General features: G+C 43.9%; 1 protein-coding gene across 1 annotated transcript; it reads left to right on the top strand.

Annotated features, from left to right (window-relative positions):
* The first annotated feature begins 8,686 nt into the window (after positions 1-8,686).
* TRH (thyrotropin releasing hormone) lies at positions 8,687-13,319 on the top strand. The gene is made up of 3 exons (XM_030568544.1): positions 8,687-8,851; positions 9,931-10,142; positions 11,412-13,319. The coding sequence occupies exons 2-3, from the start codon at positions 9,953-9,955 to the stop codon at positions 12,005-12,007; spliced, it is 786 nt and encodes a 261-aa protein (XP_030424404.1). The 5' UTR covers positions 8,687-8,851; positions 9,931-9,952; the 3' UTR covers positions 12,008-13,319.
* The last annotated feature ends 12,449 nt before the right edge of the window (positions 13,320-25,768 follow it).

Here is a 25,768-nt window from a genome sequence, read left to right as displayed (position 1 = left end):
AGCACTTCTCCAGCGATGGCCAATAATCCACAATGGACAATTCTTCAATAATCTGCCCAGGGAGAAGTTTCTTCCTAACTCCAGGCAGTCAGCAGTTGATTTAAACCCTCATGCTTCATGGTATATGTCCCCTAAATTTTAAATTCATAAATCACTGAATCATATCACAGCAAGATAGTGCTGGCATGATAGCAGAAATGCCTCTGTGCAACCCCAAGGCTTCAGAGGGCAAAACCTAGCACCAAATGTGGCCCTGTAATTTCAGAAAAACAGCTCCCTAAAATCATTGATTCAAAATGATCATGAGTAATTGTGCAGTGAGTGGGATGAAAGGGCACCTCATTTTATCATTAAAAAATTCAACCTCCAGACATCTTTTACAAGGCTGAAAGATCAGTTTCAGGAGAAAATTTAATACAGCAAAGGCTGGGTGATACAATAAATTAGTATATGAAAAAAGACTATTTGCCACAGGTAAGACAGCAAAAGTATTGCTAATAAAACAAAAGTCCTTTGGAAATGTTTCAATATAAGCATCCCCCTTTAAAGAAGTTCATTAAAAGCTATGCTATGATTTTTAACACAATTATACACGGCAATAATTGCCTAGAAAGTAACTGAAAGAGTGATTCTCAGCCTGTATAAATTGGCATAGCTCCATTGAAATCAAATAATCCATTGAAATCGATGGAGAGACACATTTTACACTAGAGGATCTCTGCTCAGTGGTGCACCAGGAAGGCAGGATTATGCCCCTCTTAACTGGTTTCTCTGAGGGGATCCCTTTATTTAAACTCTAGCTGGACACATTTTATTAATGATAAATGAAACTGACCTCCTTTCTCACCTCTCACTGCACAATTAGTCACATTATCTTTGAACTGATGCATTTAGGGAGTGTCTTTTTTGAAAGGATGGCTGTAAAAAGGAAATGTGGGGCCCCAGGCTGTTGAATTTCATCCCACACAACCCCACTGAAGTTATGAGCCTGACTCTTGGGCTCAAAACAGTCAGAAAGCCAGCTTAACCCGCCCCCCCGAGGAGTCTCTCGGGCTAAAGGGAATTTCTGGGAGCACAGTGCCAGTGTAGCAGCACAATGCCATGCCCCTCTTATCAGTATAAAGGGCATTTCCAGAGGCAAATGGGCATGGCTGGGGCATCTTTGCCTCCTGCAATCCCTGGCTGCTGGAACATTAGCTCCTCTAAACTCCCTGAGGTGTCAAGGCACTTCTTTGTCTGAAGCCATTCTCTCAGTGTGAATCCCAGATCAGTTTGCACCTGCGTGGCCTGGGGCATTAGGGAAGGATTCCTGCAGTCTTCTCCTCGGCATTCCATTTGTCACCCTGCACACTCTAACCATATGTGGTACATGGGTGCTACACTGTGGCATGAACACATTAAATCACAGCCCCTCCTTGCTGGGTATTGTGATGGGAGCTCTGAGCATGAGCCTGGAACTGCAGCTCACCTGGGGTTGAGGACATCTGACATCTCAAGTAATCCATGCGCTTGGCCAGAGAGGAGGGGAGCAATGTTGCCGGTGCAACTATATAGCACCTTCTGCTGGTGACTTTGTAGATTACATTTAACTTCTGACAGATGGACACAAATCCTGGTGCCTGAGCCAGGAGGAAGTGTGACATGATAGATGCCATTAGGAAGGTATTAAAAATATCAGGGAGATGAAGTCTAGGAATGAAAGGCTGGGCTGTGGCCTAATGCCACAAGTGCTGAAAAAATATAACCAATTAATTGTTCAGTAATGTTTATGGTACAAATAAATGTTTACACAGAACTAAAGGCTCCTAGGCCACATCCTCAGCTAGGGTAAATCATCATAGCTCCATTGACTTCAACTTGGTACTTTGTGATTCAGCAGCTAACCACTACTTTGAAAGATTACAATCCAGTTGCTTTTGAAGGCCTTAAAGGACTGGAAAACGAGGCTAAAATGATTGAGAAAAGGTGATGAACTGAAGGAGGGAAAAAAGCTATACCAAGGTGAGATTAGGAATCCATTCCGAATTACTGAAACCTTCAGACACATGACAAAAACATCCTCATTTTTTTAATTTGGAAGGCATGCTTGGCTTCAGGGGCTTATCAGGACAGCCTTCCTGGAAAACAGCACAGTTGCTGTGTTTTACTTTTATAAAGCCCTGTATGAAACAAATGCAATTCTTCCTCCTTCTTCCCCTCTGGTCCACTGTTTCATTTACTGATTAGTAAAATTACTACTTTAATTCCATGGGGGTATCATAGGGCATCTTGTTGCTTTGGCTATGGCCAGCACACAAATGGAAGATTGGGTATAAAACATTAGGACCCAATTCTCCATTGACCTGCACCTTATGTAGTCATTTACTCCTGTACAAAGTGAGGGTAAGGCACGGCCATTTGCAGTTGATGGTGTTTTACACTCACTTTGCATTCACTTTGTGCTAATGCAAATGACTGCACAAAATGCATAACAATGGAGAATCTGGTCTGTTAATCTTTCCAGGGGCCATCCACTTTTGATTAAAGTCAATATAGCCTAATACACAGATGAAGGAACTGGAAGCATAGGGGACAGCACTGGATGGAGAGTGGGTGAACAGATCCTCCACAGATTCCCGACTGTATCAGTGCCTTTAGAGCCTTGGCCAGAGCTTTCTCTGAGGCTGAAGCTCCTGCTGCAACTAAGCCACCGTTACCTTGCTCCTGAATGCAGACACCACCACATTTCAGACTTGAAAGAGAAGACTGATCTGTCCTAGGAACGGAGTTATTTTTCCAGCCGACACTTGTAATGTTTGAACATCACATAGAGCTGCCTGTGGAAGACACATAGCATAATCCCAGTTGCATGGCCATTACACCATAACATCAGAATTAAAGCCTTATGTAGCTCCAAAAGCTTAAGTCTTGGCTATCACATGATCTCCAGAGAGCCAAGGGACACACTATGTTGACCTGCTGCATCTTAAGTGAAGAAATGAGATTCTATTTACCCCAGGATGAAATACATTCGTGTGGAGAACAGATTTTTAATATCAAATTATTAGTTTTTCCATGAGCTAACCCGGTGTGTATGTGTTCATGGAAGCTGTCTGAACTTCTTGGTTTCAGTAGAATGCTGGAGTATCCTTGGCTGGATGAATCTGAAAATATTTCAAATACCCCCTCAGAGAGAAATCCCCCCAAAGAAAAGTGAGCTAACACAGGCCCAGGCTATAGCTTTAAGCCACAGTTGATATTTCAAGAGGGTGCTACACACTGGCAGCTGTTTCCAGAAGCATTGTGTATGAGGCTGTTTCAATGTCTCCGGGAGCACTGGGTAAGCGTGGAGCGGAGATGCCCTTGCTGCTCCCCTCACCATTTGCCAGTTCAGCTCTCTCCAGTCCTTTCTCACCCCCCTTGGGCAGTCTTGCTGCATTGGGGGTGGGGCGGGGCTAGGCACAATCTAACCCATGGTGCATGGCTGTTCAGTGAGGATAAAGTAGTGGGGATTTGGAAGAAGTAGCTGACAAGATGACCAAAGATGGTTATGAAATTTACTACACTGGGCATGGAAATGCTGCACCTCATGCTGAACTTGACTGAACTAAACAATCTACTGCCATACACCTGATTGCACAGAGGCCATTCTATTGATGGTTCCCATGCTACTGGAAGCTCACTGTCATCTGCATTGTTCTAGGTCGTTTGGGTTTCTGACCTTCCCTTTTCTAGGGCATTTTCTTAATATTATTTTCATGCTTCCTTCTCCACCCTTTCCAACTAGCAAATGCAGATTCCCTGCTCCCAGGCCCAGCTCATGGGACAGAAGCCCCCTCAAGTCTCTGCTCCACTGCTTTCCTTCCTTGTGTGGTAAAGCATAGAATTTGTTCCCTTGCTTTCTTCCCTGGCTGGCTGCAGCAGTAGCAGAAAGGTGAAGTAGTGCAGGGCTATTTTAACTGTAGGTAGTGTTTTTTGTCTTAAAAAAAGAAAAAAAACTTTCCCAGAGCTAAATGTTCTGTCCCAGGTCAGGGCTGCAGGCGATGATCTTGAATACAGAAGAATCAGTGCTGTTCTGCTGCATGTTGAGGAGCTGGGTGCAGAAAAGTTATGATAGGGGCCTCGCTAACTCTGGGAACATGACTGTCTATGGTATTTATAGTGCATCCACCACAGTACTAGCTCAGGCTGTGCTCACCAGCAGGAATCTCCACCATGGACTTACACAGTGAGAGGTTTGGAGTCTAGCCAGTGGATGAATAGCTAAATAGGAGATGCACTCTGGTCCCCATATGCTATTGCAGCCCATAGAAAAGGAAAGGATAGTCAGGTGCTTTGTGACCAACCTCTGCTCTGAGGGAATGGAAGGAGGATATTTGAGGGCCAGATCATCAGCTGGTGCAAATTGGCACAAATGCTATTGACTTCAAGGGAGCTACACTACTTTACATCATCTCCAGCTCTGTGTGGTTCCCCTCGGCACAGCTCATGTGCTCAGGAATGGCCACATCAGAGGAGATGGTCCATTTAGTCCAGTATCCTGCCTTCCAACCGTGGTCAATGATGCTTCAGAGAAAGGGGCAATTATGGGCAATAAACTGCTCTTTGGGACTGAGAGAGTTCCTGGGGCACCCAGGACAGTGAGTTACCTTGCTACCTCCTGCCTTCAGTGTGAGGGAGTCTTACCTGTGCCTGGCTGGGTGTCACCTCCCTACCAGCAGGGGCCTTTCCACCACTGACTCAAGCACTCTCCTCAGGGCTATGCCAGCCCAACTTGGCTTTGCAGGTTAATAGGTGCACCCCAGTCCCTGCGTCCTTTTGAATCATTCCTCTGCGATATCCAGCTTCTCACAGAAATCCCAGATCCTCTGTCCTCATGTCATAAACAGATAGCTAAGGGTTAATGTCTCTTTCACCTGGAAAGAAGTAACCTGAAACACCTGACCAGAGGACCGATCAGGAAACAAGACTTTTTCAAATCTGAGTGGAGGGAGTTTTGTGTGTAAGTCTTTTGTTCTGGTCTTGAATCTGTCCCTCTCGGCTATGGGAAGGATTTTTCTGTTTGGTTATGACACCCCACACGTGCAGTGTACCCTAGTTTACCAGTTTTACCTTAAACCACCACTCCTGTAAACCACACAGCACTTGTGGGCACTTAAATAATCCTCCTCCTGTTTTATGATATGTCCCAATTTAACTACAAATGGTTACAATACTACAAAGTCACAAAATGCAAACCTAGGTCCTACCTACATTTATCAATGGTTACCTTTCCTGTCTAACAAAGTAGGGTTCCCCCCTAAAGTGAAACCAGCCAGCTCTGCAATGGACTGAACAAGACCCAGATTCATGAAACCACCCCTGGTCCACAAGGGGCTTCGTCAGTAGATACAGAGTGCTTCTCCCTCCTCTGGATTATACTGAGCACAGCCTTTTGTTTCTATTCGAAGACCTGACAAACACGTCTTCTTGTAAAGTTCCTTTTTCTAAAACATTCAAGTGGTTTTGATTGTGTGCAGTTGCCTCTGATGGTTTTCCACTGAAAGTCTTAGCATTGGGCAAGCCTAAATAATTTAGCATTGTATTGCATCACCAGCTAAACCCCCCTCTGCTCGAATGGACCATTACTGAGCCATTAACCCCTTGTGACTAATTTTTACTCCATTATCACCTGTGTGTACGTCTCACAAGGATTATGAATCTTGACAAGTCACGAGCTTTCTGTCGATCTCTTACATGTTTCTTTTTATGGAGAAATGTCCTGAGAGACATATTTGGTGCAGTGAGTTTGTAAGGTTTGAGGTGAGAGTTGTTTGCAAGGAACAGGGGACCCTTTGCAGAGGGAACTTTACTACAGTGGATGGTTTATGCCCTGAAGCATGAGGATTTACATCCCTTATACATTTTTCACCTAACTACCTCAAGGGCCAGGATCTGGCCCTTATTAAAAGTGGCAGAATTTTAAAAGAATCAGATAATTCAAATACATAGAAGGAAACAACACAATGGGAACACAAAGGGCTAGATTTACACCGGCTAAGGATCTTTAGTCTAAAGACCTTACTGGAAGACAGGATACTGGCCAAAGACTCCCACTGACTTCTATGGGCTATGGATCAGGCCTGTGCTTGAGTAAACTTGCACCTAAGCTATACATAATTAGATATTTATTGCTCTTCAACAAGCACCTCTCTGAAATAACTGAAGGCTCTTAAAAACCTAACACAGCATTCTGCAGCTTTCTGAAAAGCTCTAACACTTTTCTGAAAATCACTTGCCCTATGAATTTAGTCTGTGCTAGAGACTCTGCTGTTTTTGATGGGATTTCTTTATTATTTACGGTAAGAAATATAACTGCTTAGTTACAGTAAAGTAGCCTGATACTTGAATCTAATTTCTTTGCAATGTTGAACCTGTAGATCTTGGGTCATGCTGTCTGTTATATTGCAAGCAATGTTGATAGATTCTTAGATTAGAGATGACAGCAGCTTTATAGAGCTGTGAATCTGTTTGGTTTATAAGGCGTCTTTATCGCTGCTCAGGCTTCCTTAAGGAAAAGGATTTTGATCCCAATAAGAAGAAAAAAAATGCTCATTTTAAGATAAATTCTTTACAAAAAACTATTTAAACAATAGTCTAAATCCAGAGGAACTCCATGGAGTGAAGTTACTCCAGATTTACACTTGTGTCAATGAAATAGGATTTGACGCTCAGATTTTCACTCCTGTAACTAAGATCAGACATGACTGCATATGTTGTATCTCATTCATTCCTGAAGATAACTTTAGATAGCAAGCCAAAAGTCAACCGCTGACTGCAATCCCTCATAGAAGAGTCCTTGGATGAAATTCTGGCTCCGTTGAAACCATTTCAGTGGAGCCAGGATTTTACCCCTAGAGAATTTAACAGATAGTTATAACCTCTCTGTAGGTTTTTTGATCCATCATTTAGAGTTTAATAGAAAATTCTGCAAAAAAGCTACAGAAAATTTCTCTTTTTAAATTAAATTCAATGGGCATTATGGTAATTTCTATAGAAAGCTATTGGCTTCATCCATATTTGGTTGTATAGGATTTTTCCATTAGGGATTCACATGCCAAATGCTGCGTTTTCTCTCCCAGATCCAAGACCCAAAAGACAATGGAACTGGTACAATTGTGCTACTAAGTCAAGGGCCAGCTCACACACCAGGGATTCCAGATCCCAAATATACACCTCAGATGATGCTCCACATGGATTCCATTCACAAATTAGTTGGAATAGCGACAAATACAATTTTGTAGGGCCAGATCAGGACCAGGTGACCACTGCACGTCTGATATGGACTTAAATCCGGTGCATTGTTATAATGTCCAATACACCTTCTGATTCTGCTTTCAGGATAGCACCCTGGAGAACAGTTAAATGCTAGTGGCACATGCAGGAAAGGGGCAGCAGCATGCACATCTGGCAGCTGGTTTCTGTCAGCAACTACTACAGAGAGAAAATAACTTTATCATTAAACTCTTTAATAACAGTATAGAGAAGAATATACAAGGCCCATTCTGTGTTTGTGACAATGTGTTAATTAATGGGAATTCAGAAGAATGTTAATTTTACTTGGTTCCATCCCTTCATTTGAAAAACTCAAATTAATAACTTGGAGTCAAAGCCTAAAAACCAGTATGGCTTTGAGTAATTCTTACTCATATGAGTAACCCCACTGAGGTGAACAGGACCACTACTCTCAGTAAAGATTACTCACAAGAATAAGGATTTTGAAAGAGCTAGCCTTTTCTTTGCACCCTACTGGGACTTAATTAGCTGTGTGTGTTTTAGAGTCTATTTTTAATCTTCTTGGGTCTATTTGCTGATGATAGGGATAGGACTAAAAGCCTTAAAAAAGATATATCCCTCCCCACCCCTCCCCAAATACCTTTCTGTCTGACCTCTTTTAAAAAAAAAGAAAAAAAAAAGTCAGGTTCAACTAGTGATGCTTTAATTTATATTTTTCCTTGAGACTTCTTTATATTCTTGTACTTAATTTTTAATACAGTCCATTAACTTTCCAGGTTTGGCTCTCTGGTATATATGTTGACCAGTACTATGTGGAAATATTTTAAAATAGATAGATTCTTTAGAGAGGAATTATTGCCAGTTATTATAATAAAAAATAAATAAGTGCTTTATGTAGCATTTTGATATCCATTGCTATGCCTTATACATTCTAGCATATTGTTTATGAACAGCGTCTCTAAGAAAAGAAGATGGAATCAGAAGTTAAAAAGAGTTTTTGTAGACACTCAGGATATTGTGTCAGATTCTCAACTGGTATAAATCTAGCCCTGTGTGCGCCTTCCCCACCCCCATGGTTTTGTTTCCTTAGCATGGTAAATTACCTGGTCCCTTTGCTTTTACTCTGCACTGCTTGCTTATTATAAGGCATAGGAGCATCTCAGTTTAAGCAGGGGAGAAAAAAATAAAGCAGTTCCTTTCTGTGATGCATAAGATCCAGTATAATCCCCTTAGGGGATGAAAAATAGCAGCATTTGGAGTCTAGGGCTAATACAAGGGGGTTGGCAACAACTGTCAATTTTAAAGTGCATCCAAAACTCAGATCTCTGACATCAATGGATAAAAAAAAAAAAAAAAAAGCTACCTCAACTAAATTATCTCAAAGCTATTTGCATAATGGGTCCAGAGGCGGCACAATATAAGTAGGGAGGCACTAGCCATCCAAAGAGAACTTCGCACCCGTTCTATTGGATACTGCAAGTGTCTGTAGTAAAGAAGGAAAACTCTGAAGCTCAGATGTGCAAATACATCTAAAGAAGGAATGAACTGAAGATCCTCTTGGGAGAAAGATCAACCAAACCCAGAAAACACAATCCAGGTAATTTATACATTTTTAAGCTGCCTCCTTACCTTTTCTTCTTAAGATTGTACTGGATAGTATAGCATTCCTCAGCATGCCACTGTTAGAGCCACTATTCAAGGATTTTGTCAGAGAGTAATAGAAGTCTGCCATTAAGAGAGGTAACACTTGTTTTCTGTTTAGAAACTGGTGTATTGTCTTCTAAAACTTTTAGCAGAGAGTGTGTATTTCTTTCACTGAACAAGTCTGCTAGGGATATTATTTAGCTAATTGGAATGCATAGTAACATACATGAACATAATAACATGAACTTCACTGCTTGGTAAATAAATGATCAGAACTTAGAGAAAATGTGTTAGGTGCTTCAGAAATTCCAGACACAGATCAGAACAAATGTAGATACTATTTTTATGCATGTGGGTTGTAAAATGTGATGATATTCTTTGACTTGACCAAAAAGTGGTAGGTGCTTTCCAAACACAGAAGATAGTCCCTGACCTAAGACTGCACAAATATATTATATGAATCTCTCTCTCACTCACCCCCCCACCATTTTGAGTGTGTACCCACAAGAAAAAAAACTCAGTTGCTTATTTAAGGTGAATTTCTAACTAAAGGCAGAACAAAACTGTGCTGCAAACCCTGGGATTATTTTAAGGCAGTCCTTTAGTTTAACAGAGGGAGTTATTTAATTAAAGCCATCCTTGAGGCAGGTGTATGTGCATGTGTAAAATACAAAACAATATGCTAACAGTTTCAAAAGGGAAGACTAGAATAGTCTGATCAAAAGATATTAAAAAATGCTAAACGTATATGACATTTAAAACCCAAATAGCTGTTCTGTACAGAAAGTGAGCTAGCCCTCGACATTACCTACAAAGAATTTGCAAATTCTTTGGAGCACGTCAAAACAAAGTGAGAGAGCAGTCAGAAAAATTAAAAGGGACAGGAAATAATTTCCATAAGACACTCCAGTCTCTGCAGCAGCTCAGAGCGCTTTGTACTTACCCAGGCTTCTTCCTGAGTTACTAGGTACATTGTAATTATTGTTGGTTTTGTTCCATTGCTCTTCCCTGTCCTTTACTTTCCCATGAAAGCTGCAGGAACTCCTTTCCCACAATGACATCCATCCGGCTGCTGCTGCTCTCCCTAACTCTCTCCAGTGTCTGTGTCAGTCTGGGGCAGCCCATTCCAGAGGCAAACGAGAACGGAGATAGAAGCCATTTGGATGACATCCTGCAAAGGGCAGAAAGCATCATCCTTCGGTCTATCCTCAAGAAAGCAGAAGAGGAGGAAGAGACTAATAAAGGTAGACGTGACATTGGTACTGTTAGCACGCTGCTTAGATGGCAATCTTTAATTTCGTTGTGCTTAGTTCCTAGGGTCTATTTTTCTTTCCTGAGAATAATAAATAAAAGGGGGGAAGAGTTAGGCCAGCTGTGACACAGAGAAATCAGGAAAAGAGATTTTCTTCCCTAGGGAGCTTTACTAGCCTGGGAACTGATGCATCAGATCAGACCAATGCTCCACCTAGCCTGGCATCATGTAGAAGATGCTTCAGAAGGGATGATAGAATCACTGTGATGAACCTGCCTGTAGAGAAGGTTCCTGCAGGGGCAGCTCTAAAGTTAAAACAAGGCAAGCGTACTCTCAGCTGCTCCCTGCTAGCCTCCTTGTCACCTGGACATCAGATGCGCCTTACCACTCACACTCCCCCTGTCAGAATGCAAGGGGTCAAATTTCCATGGAGTGCCCAGGCTACCGCTGGCAACATCTCACAAATCCTCTGCTCCCAGCAGCCACAGCAGCAGAAGCTGGCCCTGATCGGAAGCTTGTGGAAGAAAAGGTGCAGGTAGCTGCAGATCCTGTTGCCAGAAACAAAGGGAGAAGGGAGCTGGCCCTAGAAAACCCACCTCCACCTCCCTAGAAACTTACTTTTCTTTTTTTAAATGAAAGCAGAGATTCTCAGGTAGTCACATGAATCCAGGAGCTGGGGCTTTAAGAAAAGGTATAAATATCGCAAGACATGCAATAAAAATCATAAGAACTGGTTGCTCTGAGTTCCCAGACTTTCAAGATGTCCTTTACTCCCTTGCCTCTACCTGCCACTCAGCCCTACCACCTCCCCTGGCATGCAGCTCCTGCCCTGTACCCACCTCTGCTGGCACTGCAACTAAGCACCTCCCCCGGCCCCTGTGCATGCATCCTTCAGCCCCTAGTCTGACTCTACAGCAGCCCCCTTTCCCAAATTTCTATGGAGCAATGCTCTAGAATAGCATATTGGGTCCTATCATTGGATTTCCTCCCAATTCTTTTTCAGACTGGATTTTTTTTTCTTTCAAACCATCCTTGCTGCAATGATCATATGTCACTCTGCACTTGGCTACCCCATCCAGAGTAACTCCATTCCACTCCACAGAGTTGCTCTAGGTTTACAGTGGTGTGACTGGGAGTGGCATATAACCCTATGCTCCCTCCAGAGCTATAATAAATATACCCCAGGGAGCTCACAGTTCAGCTTCCAGATGAATAATGATAATCACGAAAGTTCATTAACGCTGGTCATTTCCTTGGACAGAACCAAGCGCTCCTCAGCCAGACTCGTTTTCCAAAAGACAACACCCTGGGAAGAGATTCCCCAGTGACCTAGAGAAGAGGCAGCACCCTGGGAAAAGGGAAGATGAGGAAGAAGCATCTTATGGAGAAACTCAGAAGAGACAACATCCAGGGAAAAGAGAGGAAGACAATGACCTTGACAGTGACATGGAGCTGCAGAAGAGACAGCATCCTGGCAGGAGGTCACTGTGGGACCAGTATGTTGATATCCCTAGCACTGAACTGGCCTATCTGAATGAACTATCCAAAAAACAACACCCGGGCAAGAGGTCTCTGATTTACAACAAGCGTCAACATCCTGGCAAGAGGAGCTGGGATGACAAGCTGGATCTGGGCGACCAAGACATGGAGAAACGCCAGCATCCTGGAAGAAGATACATGGATTCTGAAAGTCCAGATTATGATGCCCCCTGTGACCTCCAGGATTCCTTCAACTGTCGCAAAGGCAGCTTCTTGCTCGAGTTACTAGATAACGTCAACAATGGCAGAGTAGAAGAGAAGCAGCAGCATCCTAGGAGGAGGTTTGCTTGGGAAGGTGAAGCAGGAGCAGAGAAGTGAGAAAGGGCGATTGCATTGGCCATCATTTACATTTGATTCAGTGTGATCTGCCAGGCCACCTAAAGTTCTGTTCATTCCCCTCCCTACTCTCTGCTGCTGACCTGCCATATGAGTAACTCCTTAGAAATAAAGCTAAAGTCCTCGAGGATTAAAGCCCTGATTCAGCCAGATACTTACGCATGTACATGGTCCCACTGAAGTAAGTGGCACATCTCACATATTTAAAGTTAAAGATGTGCTTACTTTGCTGACTCGGGGCACTAGGCTTAATCCTGCCAAGTGCTGAGTGCCTTCAACTCCCACCAACATGGTAATTGAGGGTGCTCAGTATCTTACAGGATCAGGCTGTAAGATGATCCTTTATGTGGACCCACCAATGAGGGCTAGAATGGCCCCGTTATATGAGTTCAGGATACTAGATGATGAAGCAGAATAATTGCCTAAGAAGAGCCATGTAAGTGAAAACAAGGGAATACAAGTGAATTTACAGAGAGGGAGAGAACAACTACAACAACAACAAAATGAAGTGATTTCAAAATGAAATTTAACAGGGTTTTACTTTTAAATAATACATTAGTGAAACATGTACGCTTATGCACTTCAGCCTATTCTGATAATAAACATTAATTCCTGGGCAGAGAGAGACTATGCGCATATGTAACAGATGGGATGTTTAGCTTTAAATCTTGCCTTCAAACAAACGACTCAAAACCAAACAATATTTCATTTAGAAAACTACAGAACAAGGACATTTAACATGTCGTAACAATTCAACAAGTTGAGAAGAACCGTGTGTGTGACTACACAGTAGGGTCCTCTAATCAATACATCTACATTTCAGTCATTTGATTTGAACCGATGTCTTCTCTTTATTAGATAGCAACATTTTAAATTGCAACAAGCAGGCATTTTCTCCATAGGAGAATTTTTGTTGTTCTTCTAATTCAGTTTCTCCCGCTCCTCATAAAAAAATGTTTTCACTTTATGTGATCTACAGATTCTGCAAGGTGTTTATTTAGCATGAACAATTAATAAATATCAATAGTCAATCCCATTGTAACTTTGGGTGTCCTTTATGGTTGTGCAAATGCAATTCAATAACATGAAAAATATCAAGTCCTCCTGAGTTTAAATTAATATGAAAAATATTTTTCTAGGAATCATTATCTTGCATCCTGGTGGTTACTACATGTTTGTATATAGAACTATTTTGCTATTGAAGTGGAAGGCTGATTTGTACAAAATATAGTACAGTCCCTTTTGAAACCTTCTACTTGTGTATTATAATAAAGATATGCATCTGGAATAAACCCACAAGCATCCTTGTTATACAGCTGCACAATGAACTTCAGTTATTTGACTCTGAGACTTGTAAACCAAAGCATGTTTTAGTCTAAGTCAGACTGGTTCTACATAACATAAGAAATATTATTTCTTTGGTACACGTACAGGTTGAACCTTGAAACGTCGGTCAATCTGTGCAGCATGGGTATGCGTCTATACAAAGACACCCTTTCAGGCCAGTGACAAGAGATGGAGTAATTCACCATTCTTTAATGCTTGGACAACACTTAATGCTCTGTGCTTAGTAACCAGTTACACAGGTGTAACTAAGATTGGAATCTGACTTGGTTACTGCAACTGCATGAACAGATTGTGCATTTGAACACACACATCTCACATTAGATATCTAAGCAGTCATTTGCACATGTAACTACAAATAGATGTATGTGTGTGTGGTGACATGCAAATTGGCCTGCAATGCATACCACCCTAGGTTTATTATTAAAATCAGACACTGTGCAACTCACCTACTTCACAATGTATCAGCAGCAGAGCAAAGAACAGGAACTAGGAGTGCTGACTCCATATTTCCTGGTCTTACCTCTAGATACACTGATTTTCTTGATCAATAGACATTTATCAAGTGATGTTGAGGTCATCTGCTATGTTAGAAGTAGTAGCACTATTGTCAATATAGCCCATGGCTTTTAAAAAAATCTGGTTTTTCAAAGAAGATTTATCCTACTTGATTAATCTGATCAAAATATTTTAATACAAAACTTCCATCCTATAACGTAGTGTTCCTTTTCATAGGATTCCTATGATATAGCTTTTTTCCCCCTCGAAGAACTTCACTGCTTAGACATGTTGGTGGTGCCATATGGGTGTGTTACCCTGGAGAGAAATAATTAGCAATCTTAGCAAGTGTCACTGAAGTTAGAGGTTCCCAAGGCGACCCACATGCAATGTGGGCAATCAAGCAATTTGCATCTTTGGAGATAATTTGTCCTGTTATATGCCTGTGATGACTGGCAGGCATCAATTACTGGCAATGGCTTTCTAATTAACAACTGGTGAGTAAATCCTCAAAGCAGACAGATGGGTACATCTTGTACACTTCGACATCCATTGGCACACTTTGTGCATCAGATGCCTTTTAAAGGAGGTATTTCTCATTTTGTAATGGAAGAAAGGAATTAGTTTAAAGACATTTCCTTGTGCATTATTCCATGCATCATTTCCGATTAATCAGGCTTTTTAAAACAGGGAGAACCCTAACAATTGACATGTGACCACCAACATGTGCCTTAACAGATGCAAAATAAAGAAATGGGGCTAGAATGTTTTTCATAATTTCAGGAATAGACAAACATTCCATAGCAGCAAACAAAACACAACAGAGTCCCACAAGATGGGCACCCTTGTGAATCTACTCCAAGAATGCTGAAGGAAGAACATGCAAGAAGCCAAAGTTTGGGAAAAAAAATAGACTGATGTAGTTCTGCAGCTGTGGGGCCTTAGGGAAATTATCTGCTGGTCAAAGTTATTCACACACAGCTAAAAGGTAAGGTGCTAACCACAAATGAAGATAAGAGGGCACAGTCAGAAAGTCAGACATCATGAAAAATACTTTACCTCTATTACAAAGAACATTGCAGATCATTAAAAAGGTAAAGAGTTTAAAAATCCAATTTACTCTTCATTCTGGATACTTTTTGGTTTTGCACTTTCCTCTCAGAGGAGAGAATGAAAAATCAGCAATTCAGTTTCACTTTTTTCTACGATTGGTTTTTATTTCAGGATTTCAGCACTATCAGGGAGATGCTTATTTGTTTAAAGAAAACCACCACCTCCGTTAGATTTCCTTTTTAAAGGAATTATTTCTGTCAGCATTAGATTTTGTAAAAGCTTCTTTTTTTTGTGGGGGAGGGGGATAAGGGGGGGTGTATACATTTTAGGCCAAATCTGAGCTGACAATGTTTTACATTCAATCAAGTTTAGCACATCTTTTTTGTGACTGCAATTTTTTATAATTGGCATGAACTTTGTAATGAAGCGCTGCTAGCGTTGAACTAAGCCAGGCATAATGTAAGCAGAATGAGATGTTAGGAAATCTTCCCTCACACAGTTCTGCCAGTATACCTCAATCATTAGCCACAGCTAGGGCTGGCTGGAAAACAATTCCATTTTGCAAACAAATATTGAGGTTTCAAAAAAAATTTCTGTTCCATGGTGGCACAAAACCAAAACCTTTAGAATTTTGTCATGAAAAACAGATACCAAGACACCCCAGAATAGCTAATAGCCTGTTAGTGCACTTACAGAAGTGGAAGATCCTGTCCAAGTCCCAGCTGTGCCATGAAACAGCATGTTTCAATAGGAAAAGTTTCACATTTTTTTTGACCAGCTCTTTCCACAATACTCCATCTACTCCAGTGCCGGGCCCCTGAAAAGCTCTGGAACAGCTCCTGAAAAAAGGGATGCTCAAGCAGAGACTAAACCCAGCTGAATCTGCTAGTAAACGGGGTGCTTTAACCTGGTGGTCTAGTCAAAACTGGGGTCAATCACGGGATTCCACTCAGGAAAGTGCACGTCACTGGCAAGACGGTTTGAGTGTGTCTACACCAGTGGTTCTCAAACAGTGGGTCGGGAGCCCAAAGTGGATCGTGACCCTTTTTTAATGGGGTCACTAGGGCTGGCTTAGACTTGCTGGGGCTCATGGCCAAAGTCCAAGCCCGAGCGCTTCAGCTCTGGGGAGCAGGGCACAGGTTACAGGCCCCCTGCCTGGGGCTGAAGTCCTTGGGCTTCGGCTATGACCCCCTGGCCTGTGGCAGTGGGGCTTTGGCTTTGCCCCCCACTCCATCCCAGGGTGGCGGGGCTTGGGTGGGCTCAGACTTCGATCCCCACTTCTGCGGTCCCTTAGTAATTTTTATTGTCAGAAGGGAGTTGTGGTGCAATGAAGTTTGAGAACCCCAGTCTACACTTTGAGCTGGAGGTGTGCATTCCAGTTCAGGGAGACAGACCTGGGCTAGCACATGCTAAACAGAATGTAGCTGTGGCAGCATGAGGGGCTAGTCTCCCTAGTGTGGTGGACAGGTACGTATAGGGAAGGCTAGCTCTCCTGCCACTCCACCTTCACTGCATTTTTAGTGCACTAGCTTGATCAGAGCTAGTGTGGGTGTCTCTCCTCTCCTGAGGCTGGAATTCACACCTCCAACTTGAAGGAGAGAGATCACAGCTGCAGTTCACCCTGAACTGTAACAGTAGTACAGTCCCATTTGAAATGCTCTTCCCAATGTTGATATCAGCTGTGAAGTGCGCAGGTTGGATGATGAAACATGAGGTAATATTAGAGAAGAGCCTGAATCAGAGCTCCAGATCTGAAAATCCACAAACGTTATTGGGAAGGGGGCGGTTTGGAGCGAGATCCGAACTCTGCACTTAAGTATAATTGCTAAATAGTATTTTTTCAGTTGCGTAACAACCTTCATCCCATACATATACAAGCATCATTGAACCTATTGCTGAACTGCAGCCTCCTCTGAGGTGCAGGGTGGCAGCTACTCTGACTCTCCGCTCTTAGTGGGGGAGGAATTTGGCCAGGGCCTTGGGGCAGAACCCTATTCTTATGAGATATCTAATCACCACGCATAGCAGATGGATCCAAGTTTTTCAGGTCTCACCAGAAAAGACATGCAATGCAGCTTCTCAGCCTTCAAAGGCTGCAAGTCTAACTGCACCCTGGTGGCCCCATTGAGTCTACGTATTTCAAATCTGATACTCCAGGCACTAGGCTAGCTCTCCAGGTGACAGTGTTCAATAACGCAAACAATAGAGCACATAGGGACAGGGATGGAAGTGTCAGTAGAGAGTACCAAAGATTGCGGCAAGCCTGAGAAGAGAGCCCGGCAGGCAGAGTTGGGACACTATTAATCTCTTCCATATGCGTTTGTATAATTGCAGGGTAGTGGTGAGTCAGTGAGATCATTAACTGTCGGGCCACTGCACATGCATGATTACTTCTAATAATGTCAACCCTGGCTCAGTGAACCTCATTCCCTTTGAAAAGGCTCAGAAATCCAGTCAGAACTATGGCTTGGGAAAAATAAACCCTGAACTCTAGTATCAGCTTCTCAAGAAGGCAAGAATATATCCTGATATCCACACCAGCTCTTGGTAGGACCCAAATTTAGTGGCCATATTGGGTACTGAGCACTTCTCAAAATCTGGCCCTTGTTTAGGTGCCTAATTAGGAGCTGAGCTCTCTCAAAAATATAGCCCCAGCCAGTGCGGGGTGCTGAGCCCTTGACAATCTGACCCAGAGACATTCTTCTGTCAGTATTAACCCAATATGCCCTATGAGTATGAAGAGACTCATGTTTCCATGGTGTGAGTGTCAGGAAATGTTCTCACCTTCTTGAGTAGCTGAGGCTAGAGATCAGGGTTTATTTTTCCAAAGCCATAGTTCTGACTGGATTTCTGAGCCCTGGTCTATGGTGGGGGTGGGGAGGGGAAATTGATCTAATTTATGCAACTTCAGCTTCATGAATAATGTAGCTTAGATCAATTTACCATGGTGTCTTCACCGCAGAGAGTCCACTGCTGCCACTCCCCCGTCGACTCTGCCTGCACCTCTCACAGCGCTGGAGTACGGGAGTTGATGGGAGAGCGCTCGGGAGGTCGATTTATCAATGAGCCAGAGCCAACATCATTAGAAATAATAATACGTGTGCCATAACCAGACGGTTAGAGCTCACTGACTCACCACTACCCTGCAATCTGGCTCTGAGCTCTTTGGAAAAAATCTTAACCACACTGAGCTCATGCAGAGGGTAGCTGGGGCAGAAAAGTAAAAGGTGACTAAGTCACCCTCATACCTTCCTTGACCCTTGTCTGGCTGGGGGAGAAGGGGTGCAAAGCAGCCCATAGTACAAATTAGGGCTGCTCTAACATGCACCAGTTAGAATAATCCCTTAAGGACTGTTCTGCCGGCCAAGAATTAGTGGAGTGCACCACACTCTGGTCCTTCCCCCTTCTCACTCTTTGCTTATCTCCTGCTCTGGGAGAGGGAGACAGGAGGCACTGACAAAGCCTGTAATGCTGACTTTATTCTAGTCCAGGTTTCTCCCATGCTTGTGGAGCCCTTTGGGCAGGTTTCAGGTCCCTTTGCACTTGCCAAATTTGACCCATATTATTTCTTCTGCTTTTTGCATCACTCAGTTTATGCTACGACCTCTCTTCTCTGCATGCCCTCATGGTCTATGAGAACAGCCACTATGCTGCTTATAACATAGCTATTGCTTGTGTTGTCTCACTGTATATCTTATAAAGGCTAGACCTGTGACTGTGTTTGATAATGAACTTGCTTCAGTCACTCACACAGATCTGCTCTCTATTCTCCAGCTGGCTTCTCTTCTTAACGTCCCTGCTCATAAGTTTGGCACTGTTGGCTCAAGAGCCTTTCATGAATAGCCTGCAACAGCTTTTCTGCCGCAGACTGTCTCTATCCAAATCTCTTCCATGAATGTCTCTTCTCACTTGTGTCTTCAATTCCTTCCCCCTCTGCTGTCATTTCTTATTTCACTTAAGCAGTATTATTAAATTCTGTAAAGCTGTTCAGAGGATACAATTTGCATGAAGGGCACTAGGCAAAATAAAGCTATATTTGAGCATCCTGCTCAAATCCACTCAGGATTGTCTTTTTCTGGACTATAAAAAAGGAACTTAGCAAATGGTGCAAAGTCAGTGGGAAGAGCACAACACTAATTAGCTGATGTAAGCGACCCCCATGGAAGCTGGCACCGTGGGCGGCAAGGGGATTGAATCCTGTTAGTTATTTAGGGTCATGCTCTATATACACTCCACGCACTAGGATGGGGTGGGCAAACTTTGTGGCCCGAGGGCCTCATCTGGGTGTGGAAATTGTATGGCGGGCCATGAATGCTCACAAAATTGGGGGTTGGGGAGTGTGGGGGGGGTGAAGGCTTCACCTAGGGGTGCAGGTTCTGGAGTGGGGCTTGGGATGAGGGGTTGGGGGTGCTGGAGGGTGCGCTGGGCTGGGACCAAGGGGTTCGGAGAGCAGGATCAGAGCCGGGGTGCAAGAGGGCATCAGGGGTGCAGGCTCCAGGCAGCGCTTACCTCAAGCAGCTTCTGGAAGCAGCAGCAGCATGTCCCCTCTCCGACTCCGACTGCAGCTCCCATTGGCCACAGCTGCCAGCCAATGGGATCTGCGGGGGAAGTGTGTGGCACCCCCTGGCTGCCCCTATGCATAGGAAGTGGAGCGGGGACATGCTGCTGCTTCTGGAGCCGTGAGGAGCCACAGCACAGGCAGAGCAGGGCAAGCCCCCAACCCCACTCCCCAGGTGGAGCTCGAGGGACGGATGAAAACGTCTGAAGGGCTGGATGCGGCTCCCGAGCAGTAGTTTGCCAACCACTGCACTAGGATCTGCAGACTCCAGCCCTGGATCAGACTCTAACCCTCCCCTCTCTTAGGGGTTCAGAGCCCAGGCTACAGCCTGTTACTTTTAGCCCCATAGTCCCACAAGCCAGAGTCAATTGACCCAGGCTTTGAGACACAGAGTCATGAGTTTTTCTTTGCAGCATAGACATACCCCATGAAACTACAGGTGCTGAAGTGTTTGCAGGATCAGGGCTTTCAATTGTAAGCACCTGTGATAAATAAAGTGTGTGTAGGGGGTGGGGAGCTCCCTTTTGATGGGCACCCAGCCAGCCAGTTGGCTGTAAAATCCCTCTTGGTAGCTGTTCTCTACTTGCTTTACCTGTAAAGAGTTAAAATGTCCCCCAGGTAAAGGAAAAAAAAGTGAGCACCTGACCAAAAAGAGCTAATGGAAAGGCTAGAACTTTTTAAAATTGGGAAAAACTTCCCCTTTGTCTGTTCTCTCTAGGCTGCAGGGACACGGAACAGCAATGCTATAAGCAGGAATGCGGTGTAAGGTTGAACCAGGTATGAAAAACTATCTTCCATACCTAGAAGGAATCATTTAGATCAGTTTATTTCGGCTTGTGGCTCTCCCCTGCGCTAACCTCAGATGCTTTTGTTTGCTTGTAACCTTTAAGCTGAACCCCCACAAAAGCTATTTTGGGTGGTTAATTTCATTAAAAACAAAAAGGAAAAAAATACACCTTTTTTAAGAACAGGATTGTATTTTTGGTGTTCTAATAAGTTTGTGCATATGCTGTTTGATGAGCTGATGGCAACAGCTAATTTCCTTTGTTTTCTTTCTCAGCTCTTCCCCAGGGGGATAGGGGGTGCAAGGGCTTGAGGGTACCCCACAGAGAGGAATTCCCAAGTGCTCCTTCTTGGTTCAAGGGGTTTTTGTGCATTTGAGTGGTTGTAGCTTTTACCAAGCCAAGGTCAGAGAGAAGCTGTAACCTTGGGAGTTTAATACAAGCCTGAAATGGCAAGTATTAATTTTTGAATCCTTGCAGGCCCCCACTTCTGCACTCAAAGTGACAGAGTAGGAATTCAGCCTTGACAGCGCCTTAAATCAGTGTTTGGGTTTTTTATTTGCATACAAACCAGTGGCACTTTAGGAATAATAGTTATTATAATGCTCATGCCTATGCTCAAAGTCAGTGGGAATTTTTCCATTGCCTTCACTGGGCATTGGATTAGGTCCATGATCAGAATATGTGCCCCAACTCTTGGCTGGAAGAATAATGCAATGTCATATGTCCAGCTGTAACAGGAATGTTTACAATTCAGAGTTGCAGAGCTAAGCTACTCCGTTAAAGTTTCACATTCCAGAATCATCACCAACTACTGAAGCATAAAGGAGTTTGATTCCCTAGCAGCATCCCTTACAAACCTCTCCAATGTGGGTTTGGTTTTTGGCTGGGGGGAGATGAGAGAAGTTTAAAATGTGTTGAGAGGTATTAATTATGCAGCTTGTCCTCATCACTAAAGCCATGCCCCTCCACCCTCCTGAACATGATGCTGTGACAAATGCTCAACCTCCATTTTAAATCATTATAATTAGCATGGGCTGAGCATTTTCACAGGGACATGCGGTCCCAACAAAACCCTTTATTATTATTTTTTAAATGGCACTCAAACTCCTTGAGCTGATGAAACAGCATCAGCAAAGCTTGAAGTCATTGCTCACCCACTGACTCACTCAGCTAACATTACATTGCCAACTGCACTTTTGAAGTAATATTTACACCAGTGGTCTCCAACATTTTTAAGCACAAGATCATTTTTTGAATTTAAATGCAACCCAGGATCTACCTCAGAGAAAATGTAGAAATAACAGTAATCACACAAACCAAATGCCCCTGGCCCTGCCCCTTCTCCAAGGCCCTGCCTTGCTCCCTCCATCCCCCCTCCCTATGTTGCTTACTTTTCCCCACTCTTACTTGCTTTCATCAGGCTGGGGCAGGGGTTTGGGGTGCAGGGTGGGCTCTGGGCTGGGGCTGAGCAGAAGGGTTTGGAATGTGGGAGGGACTCTGAGCTGAACCTGGGGCAGAGAGTTGGGGTGCAGGGGGTGTACAGGGTGCAGGCTCTGGGAGGGAGTTTGGGTACAGGAGGGGGCCTCAGGGCTGGGCAGGAGGTTGGGGTGCAGGAGGGGGCTCAGGGCTGGAGCCAGAAGTTAGGGTGCAGGAAGGGGTTCAGGACTGTGGCAGGAGGTTGGAGTGTGGGAGGGATGCAGGCTCCAGCCAGGCACTGTTTACTCAGGCAGCTCCTGGGCAGCGGCACAGCAGGGCTAAGGCAGGCTCCCTGCCTCCGTGCTACTCCTGGAAGCAGCTGGCATGTCTGGCAGCTGCTCCTGGGGGGGGAGGGGCAGGTGGCTCTGTCCACTGCCCCCGTCCACAGGCACTGCCCCTGCAGCTTCCATTAGCCGTGGTTCCCCATTCCTGGCCAATGGGAGCCATGGAGGTGGTGCCTGCAGGCAAGAGCTGTGAACTGAGACCCCCTTGCACCCCAGGAGCCATACATGCTTCTGGGAGCAGCACGGGGCCATGGCAGGCAGGGAGTCTGCCTTAACACTGCTGGACTGTTAGTGGTTGATCTCCAGGTTTAGCTGCAGAAGGGTTGGCAACCCTAGACAGAGACTGAGATTGTCAGAGGCTCCACGACTGACAAGTCGATTGCGATCTACTGGTTGGTGACCACTGAGTTAGACAATCCTAATGAACAACTCCCTGCTCCAGAGCAGTCAAAGGGAGGAACCACACACCAGAAGTGCTGAGGCAGAATCAAGTTCTACTATAACCAGTGACAGTGCACAGAGAGGATGCAAAGAGAAAGTCAGCTTGTTCTTAAGGAATAGAAATGTGGCAGGCTAGAGGTGGATGGAGTTTACTCTGCATGGGACAACATCAGCAGTGAGTTATGAGGGAGGATTGGAGACTGAAGGTTCCACCAAGCTCTCAAATGGAATACAAGGAATCCCTATGAAAAGAGTTGGAATGGGAAAGGTCTCTGAGATGGTGGGGCTACTGTACTGTACTCAGGGCTGCACTGTAACTCAGACTGGGGAATAGGTATTTCTGGATTCCATAAAGCCATTCAGGTTTGTTTCTCTTGATAAAACCATTGATGTCTAAAGATCTAAGAAGAAAACTAGAAAGAAACAACTTGCTGACAGAATCCCTGTTTGTGGCTGAGCAGGTGGCAACTCACTTGGAACATAAAAGATCAGAAGAGGTAGAGATGGAAATGTCTTAGAGGATAGATTCTGTCCACCTGTGTAGACTAGACACAGCCCCTGACATGTCAGATATTGAACAGTTTGTTTGATCTTAATCAGAAGGCCAAGAACATATTTCAGTCACTGAGGCCTGGACTGGCACTTTGCAGTCTAGCTCTGTCATAGTATCTTTCCCCAATCTGAACCTTAGAGTCCAGAAGTTGGGGTACCAGCATGAATTCCTCTAAGCTTAATTACCAGCTTAGATCTGATAAGCTGCCACCAATCAGGAATTTGAGTGCCTGATACATTCTGGTCCCCCCAAAACCTTCCCTGGGGACCCCCAAGACCCAGACCCCCTAGATCTTAACACAAGGAAAGTAAACCCCTTTCCTCACCGTTGCCTTTGTCAGCCTTCTCCTCCCTGGGTTACCCTGGAAGATCACTGTGATTCAAACTCCTTGAATCACAACACAGAGAAATTAGGTCTCCTGGAGAGAGAGACAGATTTACGCTCTGTGAATCTAAAACAAAGGGATTTCACCCTTCCCCTCCCTTCTCCTTTCCTGTTAAGTACAGACTCAATTCCCTTGAGCCTCAACAAGGGGAAAAAAATCAGACAGGTCTTAAAAGCAAAATTTTTAATAAAAAGAAAGAAAAAAGTAAAAGGTCTATCTCTGCAATTTAGATGATAAAAAGTTACAGGGTCTGTCAGCTTAAATTGGAGAAATAGCCTCCTCCAATAGAAATACAATTTAAAATACTTCCAGCCAAATACACATTTGCAAATAAAGGAAAATAAAAAGACTATACTGCCTTTCTACCTTTATACTTACAAAATTGGAATAGAAAATTAGAGAGCCTGTAGGTACGTCGTCATGCCCAGAGAGAACAAAGCAAAACACAAACAAAGGCTTCCTTCCACCAAGATTTGAAAGTATTTTGTCTCCTGATTGATCCTCTGGTCAGGTGTTGCAGGTCACTGTTTGTTAACCCTTTACAGGTGAAAGAGACATTAACCCTTAGCTATCTGTTTATGACAAGCTCAAGTAAGGCGTAGCACATTCAGTGTAGCTGCGCTGTCCCAGGACCAGGATGGGGAGCAAACTGACTCAGTAGAGCTGCTCCTGATTTATGCTGGTGTGAGATCAGAATTAGGCCTTACATCCCAAAGCAAGATTCAGGGGAAATGGAGGAGTCTCTCCTTGTTTTGCATCAGAAGTGTGGGAAACTCCTCTTTCAAGGCTGTGATACTAAACACTACACTAGCCCCATGTTCACTCAGAACTGGGGCCAGGCTTGTGACCCATAGCAGATCTCTTGACAAAACTGAGTTTGTAATGAAACCCCAAACCCCCATATTGTTGGAGTTTTGCTGGACCTCTGAAAAAACCAAGGGCCTGACCCCTCGCTGACATAAATCAGTGCATTGAGTCAAATGAAGTTATTCTGATTAACATCAGCTGAGGTTCTGGCCCCAAGTTAACAACAACTAAACAAACAGCTCTGTATAACTGTTTCTTCTTCAGGTGTTTGTTTGTGTGTGTGGCAGGGGGAGGGAGGAAAGATTCACATTCGTGAGCAACATCAACATTGAAGGAAACAGCAAACACACAGAAGGTGAATCCGTTCCTGCTGACCAACAAGAGACAAGACTCCCACTTCTCTCCCTTGAGCTAAATAGGACCTCCCTTAGATGCTGATTCAGCAGTCCTAATACCTACTGCTGAACTGGGACGTTAACTGCTAGTTAGGTCCTCCAACCTCCTTGTAGGCCCTGCCTTTAGAAGGCGACAGCCTTCTCCCTCTCATATACACAAAGCCAAAGTGTCATAGAGGATCAAAACCAAACTGCAAAGTTTCCTGTGTGCATTGGAGCAATGAAGGCTCTCAGGAAAGAGTGGAAATTTGGTCCTAATAGGGTGACAAGATGTCCCAATTTTATAGGGACAGTCCTAATATTCAGAGCTTTGTCTTATAACAGGCACCTATTACCTGCCGCCTCCTGTCCCAATTTTTCACACTTGCTATTTGGTCACCCTAGGTCCTAATAAATGAAGAGTCCTACATGCAGTGCGAGTACTGCTACAAAATGGAGTGGACATAAGCCAGCATCCATACCCATCACATTAAAAGAAGTTAGCTTAGTCTCATCTGCCTAATGCTGTCCTAGCTGTGTATGTTCAGTTAGCCCAGCACTTGGGGGCTACAGGGACAGTGTGGGATTAGGACTGGGGAGTTGAGATGGAGGCAACTTGATTTTAAGACATTGTCCACAACATAAAACGACAACATAGGACACACCAATTAACCATTTGACTAACTTATGAAGCTGAGGCTGATATGTGAGATTATTGCCAAAGCTACTGTAAGAAGGGAAGAAGACAAAAGAGAAAGATCAAAGAGAAATGAAAGTTATAATCATACTTTTATGAAAGCTCTTAAAGTAGGCGCAGTCAAGGCAAAATGTAAGCGTATCACTTGAACAAGCTCTTTTGATGAGGAGCTTGTGTTGAAAGTGACAGCAATAACGGTCTGCGAGAAATAGAAATTGATCACTGTCAAGCAGGTAGCTCCTTTTGTCTAGCAGTAAGTTGATAACCAAGGTGCAATCTGCATGTTGTTTTTAGATATGTTGCTCTCAACATTTGAGCTGGTCGCTGCGCTAATCAGTATGGAAAAGATGACAAGTAGGGCTAATGGAGACAGCTGAACCAAACCCCCAAGTCCCAAGACTCCCAAATACAGGTTTGTTTGGGATCTGAACAGGGGTCCTGAGCTGGAACTGAATTGTGCGCCTTGGTCGCCCCTCTAATTATTATTT

This window comes from Gopherus evgoodei, chromosome 7, assembly GCF_007399415.2.
Source record: "Gopherus evgoodei ecotype Sinaloan lineage chromosome 7, rGopEvg1_v1.p, whole genome shotgun sequence".
Lineage (NCBI taxonomy): Eukaryota > Metazoa > Chordata > Testudines > Testudinidae > Gopherus > Gopherus evgoodei.
The sequence above is the reverse complement of the archived record's forward strand: the minus strand, read 5'-3'. Positions and strand labels throughout refer to the sequence as shown.